The sequence below is a fragment of the Globicephala melas genome, chromosome 2 (genome assembly GCF_963455315.2).
Source record: "Globicephala melas chromosome 2, mGloMel1.2, whole genome shotgun sequence".
Lineage (NCBI taxonomy): Eukaryota > Metazoa > Chordata > Mammalia > Artiodactyla > Delphinidae > Globicephala > Globicephala melas.
The window spans coordinates 164,953,320-164,971,025 of record NC_083315.2 but is presented as its reverse complement, the minus strand read 5'-3'; the positions used below and the strand labels follow the sequence as shown (position 1 = coordinate 164,971,025).

Sequence of the window (17,706 nt, the reverse complement as noted above, 5' to 3'; positions counted from 1 at the left end):
TGGTTCTCATTTTGTTATATAGGGATTTGTCACTTCTTTGTTTTCTTGGTCTTCAGACCTGTAAAATGCCAGTTTTACTCATTAAGTATGAATAATTTCAAGTTAAGTCAAGTCTTTGTTTCCCTACAATACGCTCTGTAAAATGCAGGCTGCCAGTGCTGTAGGTCTTTCTGTTTCTCTTGATGCTGAGCATTTATATTGAAAGTGCTGCTATGAAGGAAGGTGAGTTTTACACATTTTTTGACAAGGAGTAATTAAAGCAGGTTCTTACCTTGTACACAGTCATAACCCTTACTGTTGACTGATTCTTTGTAATACTGTTGAACCTTCTTAATTCTCTGTACTTCACAGAAGTTCAGAGAATCTTTTTTAATCATTTGATTTCCATTTGGTGGGATATATCATGTCTGAGATGGATCTTGATATTGGATGCCATTTGAGGTGTGGCCTATTTGTACACTGCAGAAAAAGTAAAGGTGGAATAGCCAAACTAATTTGGTGTCACAGAAAATGTTTCTTGAGTACCTGCAGCAGTGAATAAGGGGTTTATAAACTAGTGGGAGATACACACATACATACATACGTACACATACGTATACATGTATATATACATATATACACACACACATACATATATACATTTAGACTTAGGCATGTCTGTAGGGCATGTAGTGTTGAATTTATTTCTACTAGCTGAGGTAGTATGGAATTAAAACAAAATCTTAACTAAAAATAGTGACAAAAAATTGAACAGGCAGTCAGGAAGGCTCTACCACCTACCTGCTAACTGTGATTGGGCATTGGGTAAATTTCTTAATCTGTCTCAATTATAAAATAAGGAGGTAAGATAAGATAACATATGAGGTTATTTCCAAGTTCTATACTCTAACTTTTACATGCCCAGATGAGTATCCTATGAGAGATCTTTTGAATCATTTCTAAAATAATTTAATACAATTTAACATAGAATAATTTAATAATTATTGTTATATGTCTGTAGGTGGATAGCTTCAAATAATAGATGTTTCTTTAAAAGTTCTGAATTTAGCTTTTTACATAATTGAATCATTTCTGGTTTTAAAACATGAAGGAAGTTTTATCTTTATTTGAGTGGTTGTAGAACCTTAACTTCTAAAGTTAAGATTATGAAACCCTATGAAAATCATGGGTCTACAGACCATGTTTGTTTTTGTAAATAAAGTTTTATCTGAACAGACCCATACTTGTTCATTGACATTGCCTGTGGCTGCTTCCTACTATAACAGCAGAATTGAGTAGCTGTGGTGGAGTCCGCAAAGCCTAAAGTGTTTATAATGTGGCCCTTAACTAGACTTAAGAAATAGAGCCTTGCCGAAATATAAAGGATAATCTTTGTACAAATCCCCAATTTATCCTTTCATAGTTTTTTCCTTCTCTTTTAAAAAACAGCATTGCCAATACCATCTTCCCCTTTTCCAGTTATTGCGATTTATATCTTCTGTATTAGCGTTTTGAAAATATATTACACTGTTACTATTAGCATAATTAATTTATCCTTTGATTTCACAGGAAGATGAAAAATTTCTGACAGATTTGTTTGCACAGCTAACAGATGAAGCAACAGATGAGGAAAAAAGACAGGAATTGGTAAGAAATTTGATATTATGGAGGGCATGAAGCTAAAACAACACACCTTTTATATTCACTTATCCTTTTTCCTAATTTCAGGTTAACTTTTTAAAAGAATTTTGTGCGTTCTCCCAAACGCTACAACCTCAAAACAGAGATGCTTTTTTCAAGACTTTGTCAAACATGGGTATATTACCAGCTTTAGAAGTCATCCTTGTAAGTTTGTTTCTCCTTATACTTAATTACCATCATATTTTTAATCCACAAAATAGTATATTTCTTATGTAGCATGCAACTGTTTGATTATAGCCAATATTTAATATCAGTTGTGTATTACATAAAGTTAAAAAGCTATAAAATTCTAGTATTAGTCCTTACAGAGAGTACTGAAAGGACACATACAGGAATTTTCCATATTTTTAATATCGATAATTTGTTAACTTTGCAGCCTATTAGTTGAAATGTTAAAGTAGAAAAAAAAACAGGAGTAAAAGAAAGTATAACTTTATCCATAGAAAAAGAATTTTACATAAGCAGAATTTCCTTGACCTCTCTTTTTTTATTCAAATGTTCTCTTATAATTTGTTAGGTTTTGGATTTATATAGCTTCAAGTTCCATATTTTTGTTATTATAGGAGAAATAAGTGCTTTTTATCTGCAGGGCATGGATGATACACAGGTGCGAAGTGCTGCTACTGATATATTCTCATACTTGGTTGAATATAATCCATCCATGGTACGAGAGTTTGTCATGCAGGAGGCACAACAGAATGATGATGTAAGTAAGAAGTTAACAGAGCAAAAAATAACCAACAAGGTAAATATTATTTGCACTAACAGTAAGTATTTATACATGGGAAGCTATAACTGTATTTATTATTCATTTCTTAAAGATTTAAATAGTTGATGTTTGAGAAGAGTGTAGCCATAATATCATGGCTTATTCTTCCCTAACTGGCTCCTGTCTCAGTTTATAAATTGTCTTACAGCAGTTGTTAATGCTCAACTTAAATTTCTTTAAAAATTTTTGAGATCGGGCTTCCCTGGTGGCGCAGGGGTTGAGAGTCCGCCTGCCAGTGCAGGGGACACGGGTTCGTGCCCCGGTCCGGGAAGATCCCACATGCTGCGGAGCGGCTGGGCCCGTGAGCCATGGCCGCTGAGCCTGCGCGTCCGGAGCCTGTGCTCTGCAACGGGAGAGGCCACACAGTGAGAGGCCCGTGTACTGCAAAAAAAAAAAGAAAAAAAAAAAATTTGAGATTAAGTTTCTTAATTCAGAAGTTAATGTGCTATGTAGTGTTGTTTAAATCATTTAATCAATAAATTGTTCTTCTATATGTGGAATTATGAATAACTTCCCTAGGAAAACATTGGCTTTGCTAGGGATAGAGTCTCAAAATCATCAAGAATGATGAAGCACATTCCTTTGGAAAGTGTTTAGGGTGCTTTCTTTACTGCCTAACCATAGGGAACAAGCTGTTGTGTTGTGTACACACACACACACACACTCACTCACTCACATTCACTCACTCACTCACTTACCCATCAATTTCAGAGTCGGTGAGAGAATGTATCCTGGTGATGTGAAAGGTTCTCCCAGAGTCTGTGGTACATGGCTTATGTGGAAGCCGTAAATGTTTGTGCTCTGTTTTCTTTTCAGATAATTAAACCAATCATCCTGATTTTTTATTTTCTCTTTCCCCCATAAAATCTTGGAAGTAACTTTTTACTTAAGAATAAACTAAGATATTCTGCCCTCAAACAGAGAGGGTAAAAAGACAATCTCTTAGAAAAAAATATATGTAGAATTCCAGCCTATCATATTTTTACAAAATGAGGAAATAGACTTTTTAAAGAGATCGTAATGTGTTGTGATGTCAAAATGAAGTGGAATGCCTAGTAACTTCTATATTTAACACTTGTTTACAAAATTGTAATGTCAGGGTAGGTGCAGGAAGTGCCAGTTTGAACTGTTGAATATTATGTCACATTTTGCTTTTATAAAATAGTCCTATCTTGAAAGCGTGTGTGTGTGTGTGTGTGTGTGTGTGTGTGTGTATAAAATAAAGGCTATTCTTGTTGGCGCTGTAACCCACTAGTTGAACATACATTGATGTACTTCATTCATACGCAGTCGTCTTCTTGATTCCCAGTCTTGATTCGTTATTTCCATGTATGTCTGCATTTTCTCTGTCTATCCTACCATTGCATATGTAGGCAAGAGCAGGGATTTTTCTTACTGAATGCCTCTCAATTTTTCCTCTTCAGCCAGGAAAACCAGTCATAGTAGAGCATCAGGAAAACTAAGTCAATTTTGTATGTCATTTGGAATATCTATAATATATTTGTTCTCCTGTGTGCTCTCTAAATAACGTAATCTTGTTTCCCCCAATTTCAGACATTCAGGTACCAACTAATTTTTTCTTAAATTTATTTTAAATGGAAACTTTATATCATTTCCATAAATGGAGAATAGGTACAGTTATCATCTGCCATAAATAGAAGGAATCTATAAAAATGCAGTGAAAGAACAATGTTATAAATTTTAGCTAAACATTCTTACTGTTAAAGCCCGTTAGCTTTCTTCAGAAGGGAGATTTTGTTATCCAGAGGTGTAAAAGATCTGTTAGCAGCAAACTGAAACTTTGTTTTTATTTTCATTGGGATTTAAAGATAAATCCCCTTGATTAAAGATAAATTCTTTTTGGTACTATTTGTGTAATGTGCCAATACCATACTTTCGGAAAACTGCTCTGTATCCATTAAAGAAGTCAGTCAAGCATTTCATTTTGTTTGCAGTTAAGATAGCCATAGCTAGGTATAATGCTGTAGCATGTCTCATAGTATATGCTTTTTCCATTCCCTCCTATAATAAGTGATCCTTACTATGTGTATTTTTCTCACCAGGATATTTTGCTCATCAACCTCATTATAGAACATATGATTTGTGATACAGACCCTGAACTTGGAGGAGCAGTCCAGCTTATGGGCCTCCTTCGAACATTAGTTGACCCAGAAAACATGTTAGCTACTGCCAATGTAAGCTACGGGCATTTTTCTCTTTTTCATACTAGTATAATTTTTATTGCTGGTAGGAACCAATGCAGTTAAAGTTCATGGAAGTGTTTTCGATTCCTTAGAAAACAGAAAAGACTGAATTTCTGGGTTTCTTCTACAAGCACTGTATGCATGTCCTTACTGCTCCCTTACTGGCAAATACAACAGAAGACAAACCTAGCAAAGGTAAGGTAATACAGGTTGGTAGTTAAGTTCTTGGTTCTTGAATTCTGAAACTCAAAAAGTTGGTGTTAACCTAGAGGTTTACTAATATATTTTCAAAAGAGGTAATTTCAAGGTAAAATTTCTTTTAAAAGTGCTATAATCAGAGGTAGTAGAACTGTGAAAGAATATACTAGAGATAATTTTTTGCTTTCAGAATTTTATTTATTTTTTTTTGCTTTCAGAATTTTAAAACAATATTTTTTGTTAAAGCAATATTTGTATTTAGTTTGCATTTACATGTATGAAACAAATAGAAGGAAGAAGCTATTAGAAGATTCATTTTAAGTTATTTGTACTCCAGGTGTGTAGATACAGAGCAGAGCTTGTGCTTAGTATTAAGCAGTTTTTCTTTGCATTGAGGATTATTCCAAAGTAGGATTATTTCTGCATTTTATTCCTTTAGCTTTGTGTGTGTGTGTTTGATTTAGAAAATAGTTTTAGGGTCTTCATTGGGAAATTCCTTATTGAAGCTTTGAGAATAAGTAAGTTATTTTGTCATATGAATTATCAATATAGTATATTTAACTTATGACACCACTTAGAATAAAATGTTAAATTTACCTTTTTTAATGACTCTAGAATCAAGTCTTGGAAATGTGATACTAATTTTTCTTGTCTACTTTATTCATAGTAGGTAAAGCTTGAGGCGTCTTTCCAAACCCACATGTTCAATTCATCAAACATTTATTGACAACCCATTGTGTGGAAGGCACTGTGCTATATATATAATCTTTAGGGGTTAAATGGGAGAAATAAAAAGTGAGTAAAATAGTTTTGGAGGCTTACTGCCTGGTGAGGAAGATAAGCCAGTAATTATAATTCAGCGTGGACTCATTATGTCTAGTAAAAGGAGGCACAAAGTACATGAATCAAAGGAGCAGAGAGAGTAGTTCCATCAAAGCCAGATGATGTGTGGTAGGAGGACCTCCTGTGATATCTGTATATCCGTTGAGGGACATAAGACATGGTAGAGCATTCTTGCCCTCTAGAATGAAACAGATCTAATAGATTTGTATCCCAGTTTGCCTTACTAATATTTCACACCTGGGTCTTGTGACACTAATTCTTCACAGAGTTATTTAAATTAAATGAAAAAATGGAAAGCACAGTTCTTGGCACATGGTAGGCATTCAATAAATGTTAGTTCCCTTTTCCTTAACTTTAACATATTTGGGTTAATAGAAGGGATTTTACTTGATTAGAATTCGGATTCTTAATTTGGGGAGGAAAAGAATATAAGCCATTAAATATAATTGTGTTTTGTTTTGTTTAGATGATTTTCAGACTGCCCAGTTGTTGGCACTTGTATTGGAATTGTTAACATTTTGTGTGGAGCACCATACCTACCACATAAAGAACTACATTATTAATAAGGACATTCTCCGGAGAGTGTTAGTTCTTATGGCCTCGAAGCATGCTTTCTTGGCATTATGTAAGTGTTGCTTCTGGTAGAATTACTTATTGTCTGTATATTATTATTGTTATTTCGGTGTTATTGCCTGAGAAGAAAAGATCACTGATTGCAGGAGACCGAGGTTCTAATACTAAACTACACTGATAATGTACTTTTGCCATATTTTGATCAGGTGATTTTCCTGACTCTTCTTTCTCAATATACAGTAAAGGGGTTAGAGTGTACCTACAAAATGTATTAAAGTATTATTAAAATGGCACCTTAAATCATTTTATTTGCCGTATTTATTTTTGACTTTATATAGCATGACAGTCACAAATTGGACATTCTTGTGAGACCAGAGTCTCACACTGAGTCATGAAGAATACATTTGTAATTTGGAAAACATAGCTAATAGCACCGAGTTTCCAAAATACATTTTTCCTAAATTACAGAATGCCTAGCACAAATGCCTGCAGATGGTCTGTTCATTAATTCCACAAATATTTTTCCCCCAGCTTTACTGAGACATATTTGACATATGACATTGTGTTACCTCAGATACTTCAGAGAAGGGGTGACAGACCACAGCTGTGGCCAAATCCAGTCCATGGTCTGTTTTTGCACAACCTGGAAAGTGAAAAATAGTTTCTGTGTTTTTAAAGCATTGTTCAAAAAAAAAGCTACAGAGACCATATGTGGCCCACAAAGCCTAGAATATGTATTCTGTAGACCTTTATGGGAAAGGTTTGTCACCTCTCGTAGAGCAGCAGATAGTCTTTTAACAAGGCTGTTCTTAGTTATACATGTTTTTCAAAAGTTGACTTTCACTGTATTCTGAAGACCCTAGTTTACAGAAGTAAAACATGTTTCTGAATTAGAAATAGGTTAACCCAGAATATTCTTGATCATGTAGCAGTCAGCCTTCTTTGGTAAGTTGGCACACCAGTTTTAAGAGTACCCTAGAGGCTCAATAAGAGATGTCTGTTGGTAACTAACTCTTTTTGGCCTTTTGGTTTTTATGGGTAGGTTTGGTTTTGTTGTTGCATAAAGGCATCATAATCATCCAGTAATTAGAAGCCTGAACATATACATCCATTTTTGCTGTCTTTTTTTACTTCATTTTAAATCATTTTGCTTGGGAATTCCCTGGCCGTCCTCAGTGAGTGGTTAGGACTCTGCACTTTCATTGCCGAGGGCCTGAGTTCATTACCTGGTTGGGGAACTGAGATTCCACAAGCTGTGCAGCGCAGCCAAAAAAAATGTTTTGCTTAATTGACTTTTAAAATATCCTTAAATTATGAAAACATTGTTTATAAGGATATTTCTGACATTGATTTATTCTGTCAACATTTTATCTTTAAAATGGTATTCAAAATAGAAAGTCTAATGAATTTTTCTTAGAAGGAAACCTATTAGGGTGACACTTGTTATAGTTGAATTAGTTTTTCAGTCTGGTGTACACACTGCAGTATGAACTGAGAATACATGTGGTCAGATGCTTTTCAGCCAAAAGGAATATTGCATATAAAGGGCTCTTAAACTCATATTCATTTTCCTTATAAACCTATCATAGCAAAAGTGAGAGTCCCAAAGCAAGTTGAGAGGAAGTTAATAATGAACACTTCTTTGATTTGTTCTTTCATGTCAACATAGAAGGTTTTGTTTGAGTGTAGGAAAGGGAGTTTGAGCAGATGGGACAGAACGGGAAAACTGAATAAATTTAAAAATTAGTTTTATTTAAATAAATTTAACACCTACTACCATGTTTTATTCTAAGATATGCATTTATCATCTCAAATCAAGGTGAGTCTTAAAATTAATGGCATGTCATTATGATTGGTAGCTTTTTTTCTTTGTTTTGTTTTCTTAGTAGTAGAAAGGAAGGTTTTTTGCGATCAGTGGCATCTTACATTTGATGAAGTATGATGCATACCTAGTATTAGGAAAAAGATGATTGACCTGAAGTCAGTTGTCAAGTGGCTCAGAGTTCATTAGGAGGAGATAGTCTGTAAATACCAAAACAACATCAAAAGCACTATATCGAGGTGTGTTTGGATGTATAGTGGAAATGATTTATTCTCCCTGAATGAGGCAGATCAGGAAAACCTTGCAAAAAGAAGTAAAGTAAGTTGTGTCTTGATCATGGGAGAGTGTGAAATTCTTGGTTGAATACACAATTAAGATGAACAAATGTGAAAGTGTGGTATGTTAGAGGTTTGGTATAGGTAGAACACATGAGTCTAGTGGGAGAGTGGCAGAAAAGGGAAAGGCCTTTTCTAAGAGTCCTTCATCTCATTTTGCTTACAGTATTGCAAAGAAAATTTCTCACAGTTCAGTGAGAACTATGAAGAGAATCATGACAAATTAATGAGTTTATATTGTAGGAAATTATCATGCTAGCAGAAATCTTAGTTATGTTTTATTATTTTAATATTTTTCAAACTAAGTTAGGTTATCATTAATTAAACCTCACTCTTTCTCAAATGATTCTCACTCAGTGTGGCTCTCTTCCCAGGATTGAGAATGAGTGGCTTCTGAAAGAAGATGTCAGTCATTAGGAATGCACTCTTTAGGACTGGCTATACAGTAGGAGTTTTAATCAAGGATTTCTAAAAGAACTAAGCATAAATTTGCAGAGATTTACTATCTATTCAGTCTTAGGAAAGAGTACATTAAAATATTAAGTATAGTTTTTTTTTTTTAAGGGAGATTTTATAAGTAGATTTAGATGTCCACTTGTAAAGACAAAAGATTGGTTAAATGTACACAGTTTGGGGACTTTGAATTTTTTATACCTGCTGGTTCTTAATTATTATACTTGTATCATATTTAAAGACGACGTAGTCAAGTCTGTGAGTGAGAACAACAATCCTGTTTAGTCTTTATAGGTTAGATATGTATGTGTATAAACACACAGACACACACACAGTTTTATCATTCTTGGCCTTTACCAGATTCTTGGATCTTAAATTGTAGCTTTTTAGTTCCTATCTATATGTTCTCTGGCTGTTTTTTAAAATACGGAAATCTATAAGAAGAATGAAGTAGAGAAGAATTTTGTGGTAGATGCTTTTTTTCAGCTATCATTAGTTACATACGCAGCAAAAAGTTTCAGACTTACATAAAATGTCATGTTGTGTAAGGTAAAGATTTATTATTTGTTTTAGAGATGATTGAAACTAAGCGTAAGAGATTCCTGGCATGTTAATAAAGGTTAGAGATGTGAGTGGTAGCAGAGTGCACTTTTACATTGAAAATCCTACATTTGTGCTAACTTGACCTATCGCAAAAGCTTTCTCTAACCTCCTTCGAGCAACTTGACTTCATTAGAACTCACTGGTAAATTTTTGAAAGTAACTTTATTCAACAGCAAGAATAGTGGTTGGACATTTTTCATGCAAGTTTCTTTTTGGGGAGAGGTTTGGGTGGAAATGACACGATTCTTGATATAAATAAATGAGGGCAAATGAGGAGCAAAACAAAACAAAAGCCCATTAGAATTACCTTCTGTCTACCTTGGCAGTTTCTGAACAAAACTGCTCTTGAGGAGATGGCAGTGGTGCCAGCTGCATACTCTGGTCTTAGCGAGTTCTAGGAAGGGAGTTTTCTTTTCACTTACCCGGGAACTGCATGCAGACCACAGGGTTCAATTAGTGTGTGTTATGGTAGGACACAAGTCTTCACAAAGCCTGCAAAGTTGGAGTAACAATTTTTAAAATAACAGCACTTGCCTTAATTACTAAAAGCTTAAAATTTGGCCTATTAGCATGAGCTCTAAAGTATTGATTTTTATTCTAACAAGTGGAACTGCCTAATAAGTTCCTTTGTCAAGTAACATTAAAAAACAAACAAAACAACAACAACAACAAAAAACAAGCTCTCAAATCATTGTTTTGGGAAAATAAACCCTTATTAGGCTTTGACTTATCACAAAGAAAGATGATGCTTATTGTTTAAAATGTCTTATTTCACCATGCTTATGTATTTGAAAATACTCAGTAGTTTAAAAAATAAAATGCAATTACTCTTCTATAAACTATTTTGAACTCCCTGCCCACAGTGTCTCTTTAGTAAGAGACACTGTTAAATAAGTTGGATTGTTAAGGCAGTTTATAATCAACTGTACCTAATTGGGCATTCACTTGTGGACCTCTTTTCTGCCAACTAAAGAAAAATTGAGCTGCTTTACTCCTCTGCCTTCCTACCCAGAAACCGTGTCAGCATGGTTGCCTGGCTACCTGCTCATGAAGGACTTGATTAATAACAAATTGGCAATTTAACGAGCCACTTCCATGATCTCCAAAGAAACCAAAATACAAACACAATATTTAATCTTGCCAACCGAAGACGATGTGACTGCATGAAGTGAGTATGCTTTTTTGAACTGTTTACAATAACTGGGGCATTAACTTACTGATAATTCCATTTAGGTAAAGAGGGCTTTGTTGAAGTCTAGCTGTCTGAGTATATTTGGATCTTGACGAATGGTGACTTAAGTAACTCCCCATACCTCAAGATGTAAATATACCTTTTAATCTGTAAGTTAAAGCCTAATTAATTGTAAAAAGGAAAACTAGGGGAAAAAAATAAAAAGCATACTCGCTGCAGTAAGCATAGAGGACCACATTTTAAAAACATCCTCTAAACTGATTCCTAAACTCTGGGAAGGCAAATTATGGGTCATGCAGATTTCTGTGGGTTTACGGCATTTCTACAAACACATCCAAAAACAAATCAATGTAAACACCATTAACCCTGATAAGAGTGTCCAAAAATAAGGAAGATCAAATTATAGAGTGGATTGCCCTAATAAAACAATGTTTTTTCTGTTGTTTTGAAGGTATATACAAAAGGATATATTTGGAGTTTTCTCATCTTAAGTAGTATGATAGGTTAATTCATTTATTAGCCCTAGCTTAGCTCTAATTTCAGATGTAAAGTACATTTTGGTAATCAGTAACTTATTTCCAGAATTCTTCTGGCTCTCTAAGACTTGTGTTCTATGGTGACATACACTGCTTTTAGAATACATTTTTCTGATAACCTTTTTGTAATCCTTATCTTTAGGTTCATACTTCTGGAAGCAGTAACTTATTACTGCATGAAGAACTATGTTTATTTAACAGGTTTTTTTGTAATTCTAAAATATGAAGATATGGTATGTAATTTGAACAACAATGCCTCTGTGTTTCAGGTGCTCTTCGTTTTAAGAGAAAGATTATTGGATTAAAAGATGAGTTTTACAACCGCTATATAATGAAAAGTTTTTTGTTTGAACCAGTAGTCAAAGCATTTCTCAACAATGGATCCCGCTACAATCTGATGAACTCTGCCATAATAGAAATGTTTGAATTTATTAGAGTGGTAGGTTCTATATTTTTTAGTTAGAATTTTGGTTTTGTTTGAGCAAATCAAATATGCATTGTTGGTATTTTGGCTTATTTGAGATTATTATATTTGGAGAGAATTTTTGAAAGAAAACCAGTGTTACCAAAAGCTTATGAGAGATTCAATTTGAACTAACAAAAACCAGAATAATCTCTCTCAGCAGCTAGTTTCAAACTATCTCAGGATAGTTTGAAAATTGATTTAACACTGTCACGGTAGTCATTTTAAGAAAGTAAAATTATAGTTGGCATAAGTATTCAGATGTGTTTTTTGTTTTTAACTTGGAGGTTTTTTGAATTTTCCTTGACATTCCTCCATATGTCTCTAAAGAGTAAATTTCATTCTTTAATGATACAGTAGGCTGGTAGTTCTCAAACATTGGTGTGTCTCAGAATTATCTGTGGCATGCTTTTTTAAAATTTCGGTAAAATAAACATAACAAAATTTGCCCTTTTAACCATTTTTTAAAGTGTACAGTTCACTGGCGTTAAGTGTATTCACATTGTTGTGCAATCATCACTGCCATCCATCTCTAGCACTTTTCTGTATATATGCCTAGGCACCACCCCAGACTTACTGAATGAGAATCATCTAGGGTAGGACCTGAGCATTTACTTTGGAAAGAGCCATGGATAATTCTGAGGTACACCAAAAGTCAGGGGCTATTGAAGTAGCCAGTATTTGTTATGCCCATTTGCATTTTTTTGTCCCTAAGATTGGATAATAATTTTAAGAAATTAAACCATTTTGGGCGGGTTTATGAGTTCACTACAATTAAGCCTCATATTTTGCTAATTTTTCCTATCATTTTTTATTATAATTCTTTTTTATAGGAAGATATAAAATCATTAACTGCTCATGTAATTGAAAATTACTGGAAAGCATTGGAAGATGTAGATTATGTACAAACATTTAAAGGATTGAAACTGAGATTTGAACAACAAAGAGAAAGGCAAGATAATCCCAAACTTGACAGGTAGATTACCACATATTTGAACCTATTCATTCAGTGACAAGTTTATGATGGTAGCTCTTTTTTGCTTGTTTATTATTTAGCTTGGCAGCAGAGGGGGAAATAAGCAGATGGAGGTTGTAGTTTTCTCTAATGGTCAATGTAAATGTTTTCCTGACGGTGTTAGGTGGGTATCAGTATGATTTGTAGACTTTTCTCAGGCATATATCAAGTTAGATAATGCAAAAGAAAAAAAGCAAAACACTGATATGGCAATAAGGCTACTTTTGTGTCCAAAGTAAAATCAGAGTATTATTGTATTTGCTTTGCTTTAAGGTTACAAATTATTTTAATGCAATTGTGTACATTTTTTTCTAAATACCTGAGTTCACATACTTGTGGTATATTTTAAAATCCATAAATTAAGACTTGTTAATTCGTAGTGTTAGCAAGTTTAGTAACTGATCTGTAACAGTACAATTTTGATAATGGGAATTTTGATTCCACTACTTAACACTAGATATGGTGGAGTGTAGTTTTTTGTTATATGCTAGGTAAAATCTGTTTTTTTTTCCCCCACCTCTGTGTGTATAAATCTGTATTATTCCATTTATCTATTAAGACTGTAATTTGGGATAATATTTGAAGACAAAAGTCTTTATATGAGTCTATTAATTCTACTTTCTTCTCTTTACTCATAGTATGCGTTCCATTTTGAGGAATCATAGATATCGAAGAGACGCCAGAACACTAGAAGATGAAGAGGAGATGTGGTTCAACACAGATGAAGATGACATGGAAGATGGAGAAGCTGTCGTGTCTCCATCTGACAAAACTAAGAGTGATGATGACATTATGGATCCAATAAGTAAATTCATGGAGAGGAAGAAATGTATGTTGAAAAGATGGGCAAGGAAATATTGAAGGCTTTCTCACTCTAGGTTTATCCTTTTTTTCTTGACAGAATGATTAGTATCTACTTTGTGTCACAACAGATATTAAAATTAAAAGACTCTTGCTTTATAGAGTGTGAATTTAATAGCTCTGTTGTGAAGGTATAGACTAAATTTTCCTAATTTGTCTTGAGTGAGATATTTCAGAAGGGTAGGAACACTGACTATAATACTGAAGGTCTCCTTCCTTCTCAGTAGTAAAGTCCTGTGGATAAGGATGCTTAGTATTTTGCTAAGCTTTGTTCATAAACTGAATTTCAGTGTCGCTCTCTGGCAAAGGAGTAAGCTAGTTAATTGTGTTTTTAGTGCCACCTCACTTGGAGGTTTTTGAAAAGATGAGTATGGGTGACAATTATTGACAGTATTCTCATTTTTAGTAAAAGAAAGTGAGGAAAAGGAGGTGCTTCTGAAAACGAATCTTTCTGGTCGGCAGAGCCCAAGTTTCAAGCTTTCCCTCTCTAGTGGAACAAAGACTACCCTCTCCAGCCAGTCACCTGCAACAAATCTGCCTGGTTCTCCAGGCTCACCTGGATCCCCAGGATCTCCAGGCTCTCCTGGATCCATCCCTAAAAATACATCTCAGACGGCAGCTATTACTACCAAGGTATGTTTTTGACTCCCAGACCTACCTAATTTAAGCTTTCCCAACAATAAAATTGTTGTGACTAGTAGTCCCTTTGGTTACTGTCTTTTGGAACTGATTTTAACATTTGTGAACTAGGGAATAATTCTCCCACCAGCAGTTGAGAAATTTCTGAAAGTTTTTATGACCAATTCAGAAGTTTGAATATATTCTTATTTTGGTTGTTTGCATTTTAGCACCTTAAGTTCACATTTGTATGTGTCAAAACATTTACAGAAATTTTAAAGTTAAATTATTATTTACTTTTATCAGCTTTCCCAATTAATACCCAGATAAAGACTTCGTAGGAAGAATATAATCTAAATATCTGGACACTCCTAACTTAATTTTGTCAAGCAAGGTTTATAAAAAAGAATTAACTGTCTACTATCACTAACATTTCCTTTAGGAAGGATCACAATTTTACCACCAAAAATGTAGGAAAGACATAATCTCAGAAAAAACCAATTCTTTTGGCTGCCTTATGTTTCCCTGGACTAGCAGTTAACAGACTGGCATTTGGGATTCATTGATCTACATCAAGACTAAAGTGAGCTACAGTGGTTTCTGGTGAAGGAGCAGGGCTAAAAGGAAGAAGCCTGGATGAAATAATGAGGAAGGGACAGGGCAGAATCACTTTCCTAGCCTCCGATAGTCTGTCTACCCTCATTTCTAGTGGTCTGTTTATTTTCTGTGGTTTTAATTTTGATGCTGTTTAGACTCTGTTAAAGAAAACTTTTTTAATGCATAAAGTCTTAAAACTTAAGTTTTGAATTTTAAATTCAGTAATTAGTGTTTATCTACTGGGTGTTTTGCAAGGATCATAAACTGCTTAAAATTTTATCATGGAAAACTTGGGAAATATGTAATGAATTTCAGCTGCATACAATCTCACCTCCCAGAAATAACCAGTTAGTATATTGGGCTGGGGGTATATCCTTTACCAGACTTAAGACATATGTATTTGAAAATGTAGTGTTTTCTTAAAGTAATCCTTATTTCCGAACAGGGAGGCCTCGTGGGTCTGGTAGATTATCCTGATGATGATGAGGATGATGATGAGGACGAAGACAAGGAAGACACGCTCCCTTTGTCAAAGAAAGCAAAGTTTGAGTCATAATGGCAGCTGCCTGTGATCAGTACCTGTTGAGAAAACTGGTTCTCTACCCCTCCCCACTACAAATCTATAACAGAGCAGTGGCCTCTTGTGAATGACTGATACAGCTCAGCTCGCACACTTGACTTCTGCTCATCAAGTGCCAATTCAGTGGAGCAGGAGGAGGGGATAATTATACATTTAGGGGGAAGACTTACACCTTCGAGGTCTAAGCTTGGACCACACATTGCCCTTTTCTCAGGGAAGGAAATGGAAACGAAAAGCCAACAGGGCAGGGGTTTTGTAAGTGGAACTCTGGATTGACTGGTCAGTTGCTACAATCAGAATATGCTTTCTCGGACCATGTTTGAGACTCAGAAGAATAGGCTTTTCTGCCCTAATTCTTCACTAGTTAAGAATGCCAGCAGTTTCTTTGTATAAAGAGACCTGCCTTTAAAATCGTACATTCTGAACATTTTAGTCAAGCTACAGCAGGTTTGGAAAAACCTCTTCGGGGGAGGGGCGAATATGAGGTTTCCTCTTTTTTATCTGTTCCCTTTGCCCTTCAAACTGCAGATTTTTTTTTTAAGTGGGGATTTGTCCCTACTTGATTAAAGATTGAGTGGAATTCTAGATGTGGTCATTTGTGTCATAATTTTTTTTGTTTCATTTTGTTTTTGATTTTTTTTTTTCTCCTGAGTGTATCCTTAGTTGTTGAGTATATATATTTGGGACCATTAAAAACTTTTTTGATGTAATATAACCTAACGTTGTGCTGGTACCTGTTTTACCATGTGTAATTTTTGTTCTCCATCACAGTTCTTAATTTGTTTAGAGTTTTATGAAAGATGGAATAGTTTTTATTGACAAAAGCAAAGTAATCTTACAACTATGTGCATACAAAAAGCAATACTATTTTGTGACTAAATATTTTATATTAAAATTTACATCAGCAACTGTCTTGAGAATTCAGGGAAATAGAGTGGAATTTAAAATTTCAGCAGTTTTGTTAAACCTAGAAACATAAAATTAGTATTCCAAAGAGATTCTGAAATTTCATATCTTGGGAAAATGATGGTACATTAAATCAAAATTGAGGATGAATAATTTAAAAATAACGTATTTGACTTTTGAGTAATAAAAAAAGTGAAGAGTAAGAGAAATTGTATTAGTTGTATTTTTTTTTCTTTTTTTTTAATTACTCCCTTTGGAATACCAGTTGGAGTTGTAAGCGGTGGTTCCTAAATAAATACCTGGCCAGAGGCCCATCAGATACCACTTCATTAAAACAGTATGTTTAAATAGGTTCTTTTTATTGTCTTAGGTGTGCTAAAATTCTTTTAAGGAAACGAACATAAATATCTCAATTCCACATACCCTCACTTTTTTAAAGTGAAGATTTTAGAACTTACTGAAGAATGTATTTGCAAATGTGAATAAAAATCCATATCTAGGAAAAGGATACTATTTTAAGTATCATATACTTTAACTGGATAATCTAGCAAGCACTGTGTGCTTCTACCTTAGCTCCTCTTTTGCTTAGCCCTCAGTACATTGCGATACCAAAAACAAGCTTATATGGAATAGTTGCATAGAAAACCAGAAAGCAACAACTTGCCACAGTCATGAAAAGTCTCATTGTTGGCTAATTTTTTTTTTAATGAAACTTTGGGTGCATTATTAACTGTAAGAGTTTAAGTGCATTTCACTACAGTATAGCGCTTCTTCTGGGCCACAAGTTCTGGCAATTAATCATTTTAATCAACTTATCTTGCAAATAAAGAGAACAGAAACTTAATAGGATGTAAGTTAATTATATTATGTCTTCCTTTATTACCTAGAAAGTCCCGTGTGAAATGTTTGTGCCTTAAACATACAGTTTAAACTAACCTTTCTGATTGACTCGTGGAACATGTATTTGTCTTGGTATTCTGGGGGTTCTTGGGTAGTGGGAAGAACCCTTGTTTTTATGAATTGTGGTCCAGTATATTAAAAAAAAAAAGATACTAACTATTGGCCTTCAACATTTAAGGGATGCCCTTTCATTGATGGACAGATGGGTTACTGAAGCGGAACTTCACACATGCTGCTACAATAGGAGAAAAGTCTAAACAGCCGCTTGTTTCATGGAGGAAGACTCTTAGAAATAAATTGCTAGAAACACAATACTTGAATTGACACAGTACCGTCTGACTCAAGTCCACACTTTCAAGTATAAATACTATTTTGATAACCGATGTGAATATAATAATGTAAATACGTATTTTAATGATACCTGTTGGTTCTTTTGCTCATTTTAAAATGAAAAATTTCACTTCTCAGAGTGATTACCTAGCAGTTTCTGAAAAAGATCTGTAATTGCTACAGAAAACACCCTGACATCCCATCTTGTCCAGAAATGCTATCCTGGCA

General features: G+C 34.3%; 1 protein-coding gene across 2 annotated transcripts in view; it reads left to right on the top strand.

Annotated features, from left to right (window-relative positions):
• The window catches only part of PPP4R3A (protein phosphatase 4 regulatory subunit 3A), a 37,619-nt gene extending 21,478 nt beyond the window's left edge, over window positions 1-16,141 (top strand). The window contains exons 5-15 of one of the 2 annotated variants that reach the window (XM_030883568.3): window positions 1,549-1,626; window positions 1,708-1,824; window positions 2,270-2,425; window positions 4,513-4,644; window positions 4,746-4,848; window positions 6,161-6,319; window positions 11,478-11,647; window positions 12,505-12,647; window positions 13,325-13,515; window positions 13,954-14,180; window positions 15,208-16,141. In XM_030883568.3, coding sequence (XP_030739428.1) covers window positions 1,549-1,626; window positions 1,708-1,824; window positions 2,270-2,425; window positions 4,513-4,644; window positions 4,746-4,848; window positions 6,161-6,319; window positions 11,478-11,647; window positions 12,505-12,647; window positions 13,325-13,515; window positions 13,954-14,180; window positions 15,208-15,318 — 1,587 coding nt within the window. In that variant the 3' untranslated portion in view covers window positions 15,319-16,141. The remainder of the gene's footprint in view (window positions 1-1,548; window positions 1,627-1,707; window positions 1,825-2,269; window positions 2,426-4,512; window positions 4,645-4,745; window positions 4,849-6,160; window positions 6,320-11,477; window positions 11,648-12,504; window positions 12,648-13,324; window positions 13,516-13,953; window positions 14,181-15,207) is intronic. The other variant, XM_030883570.3, reaches the window with a different exon arrangement.
• The last annotated feature ends 1,565 nt before the right edge of the window (window positions 16,142-17,706 follow it).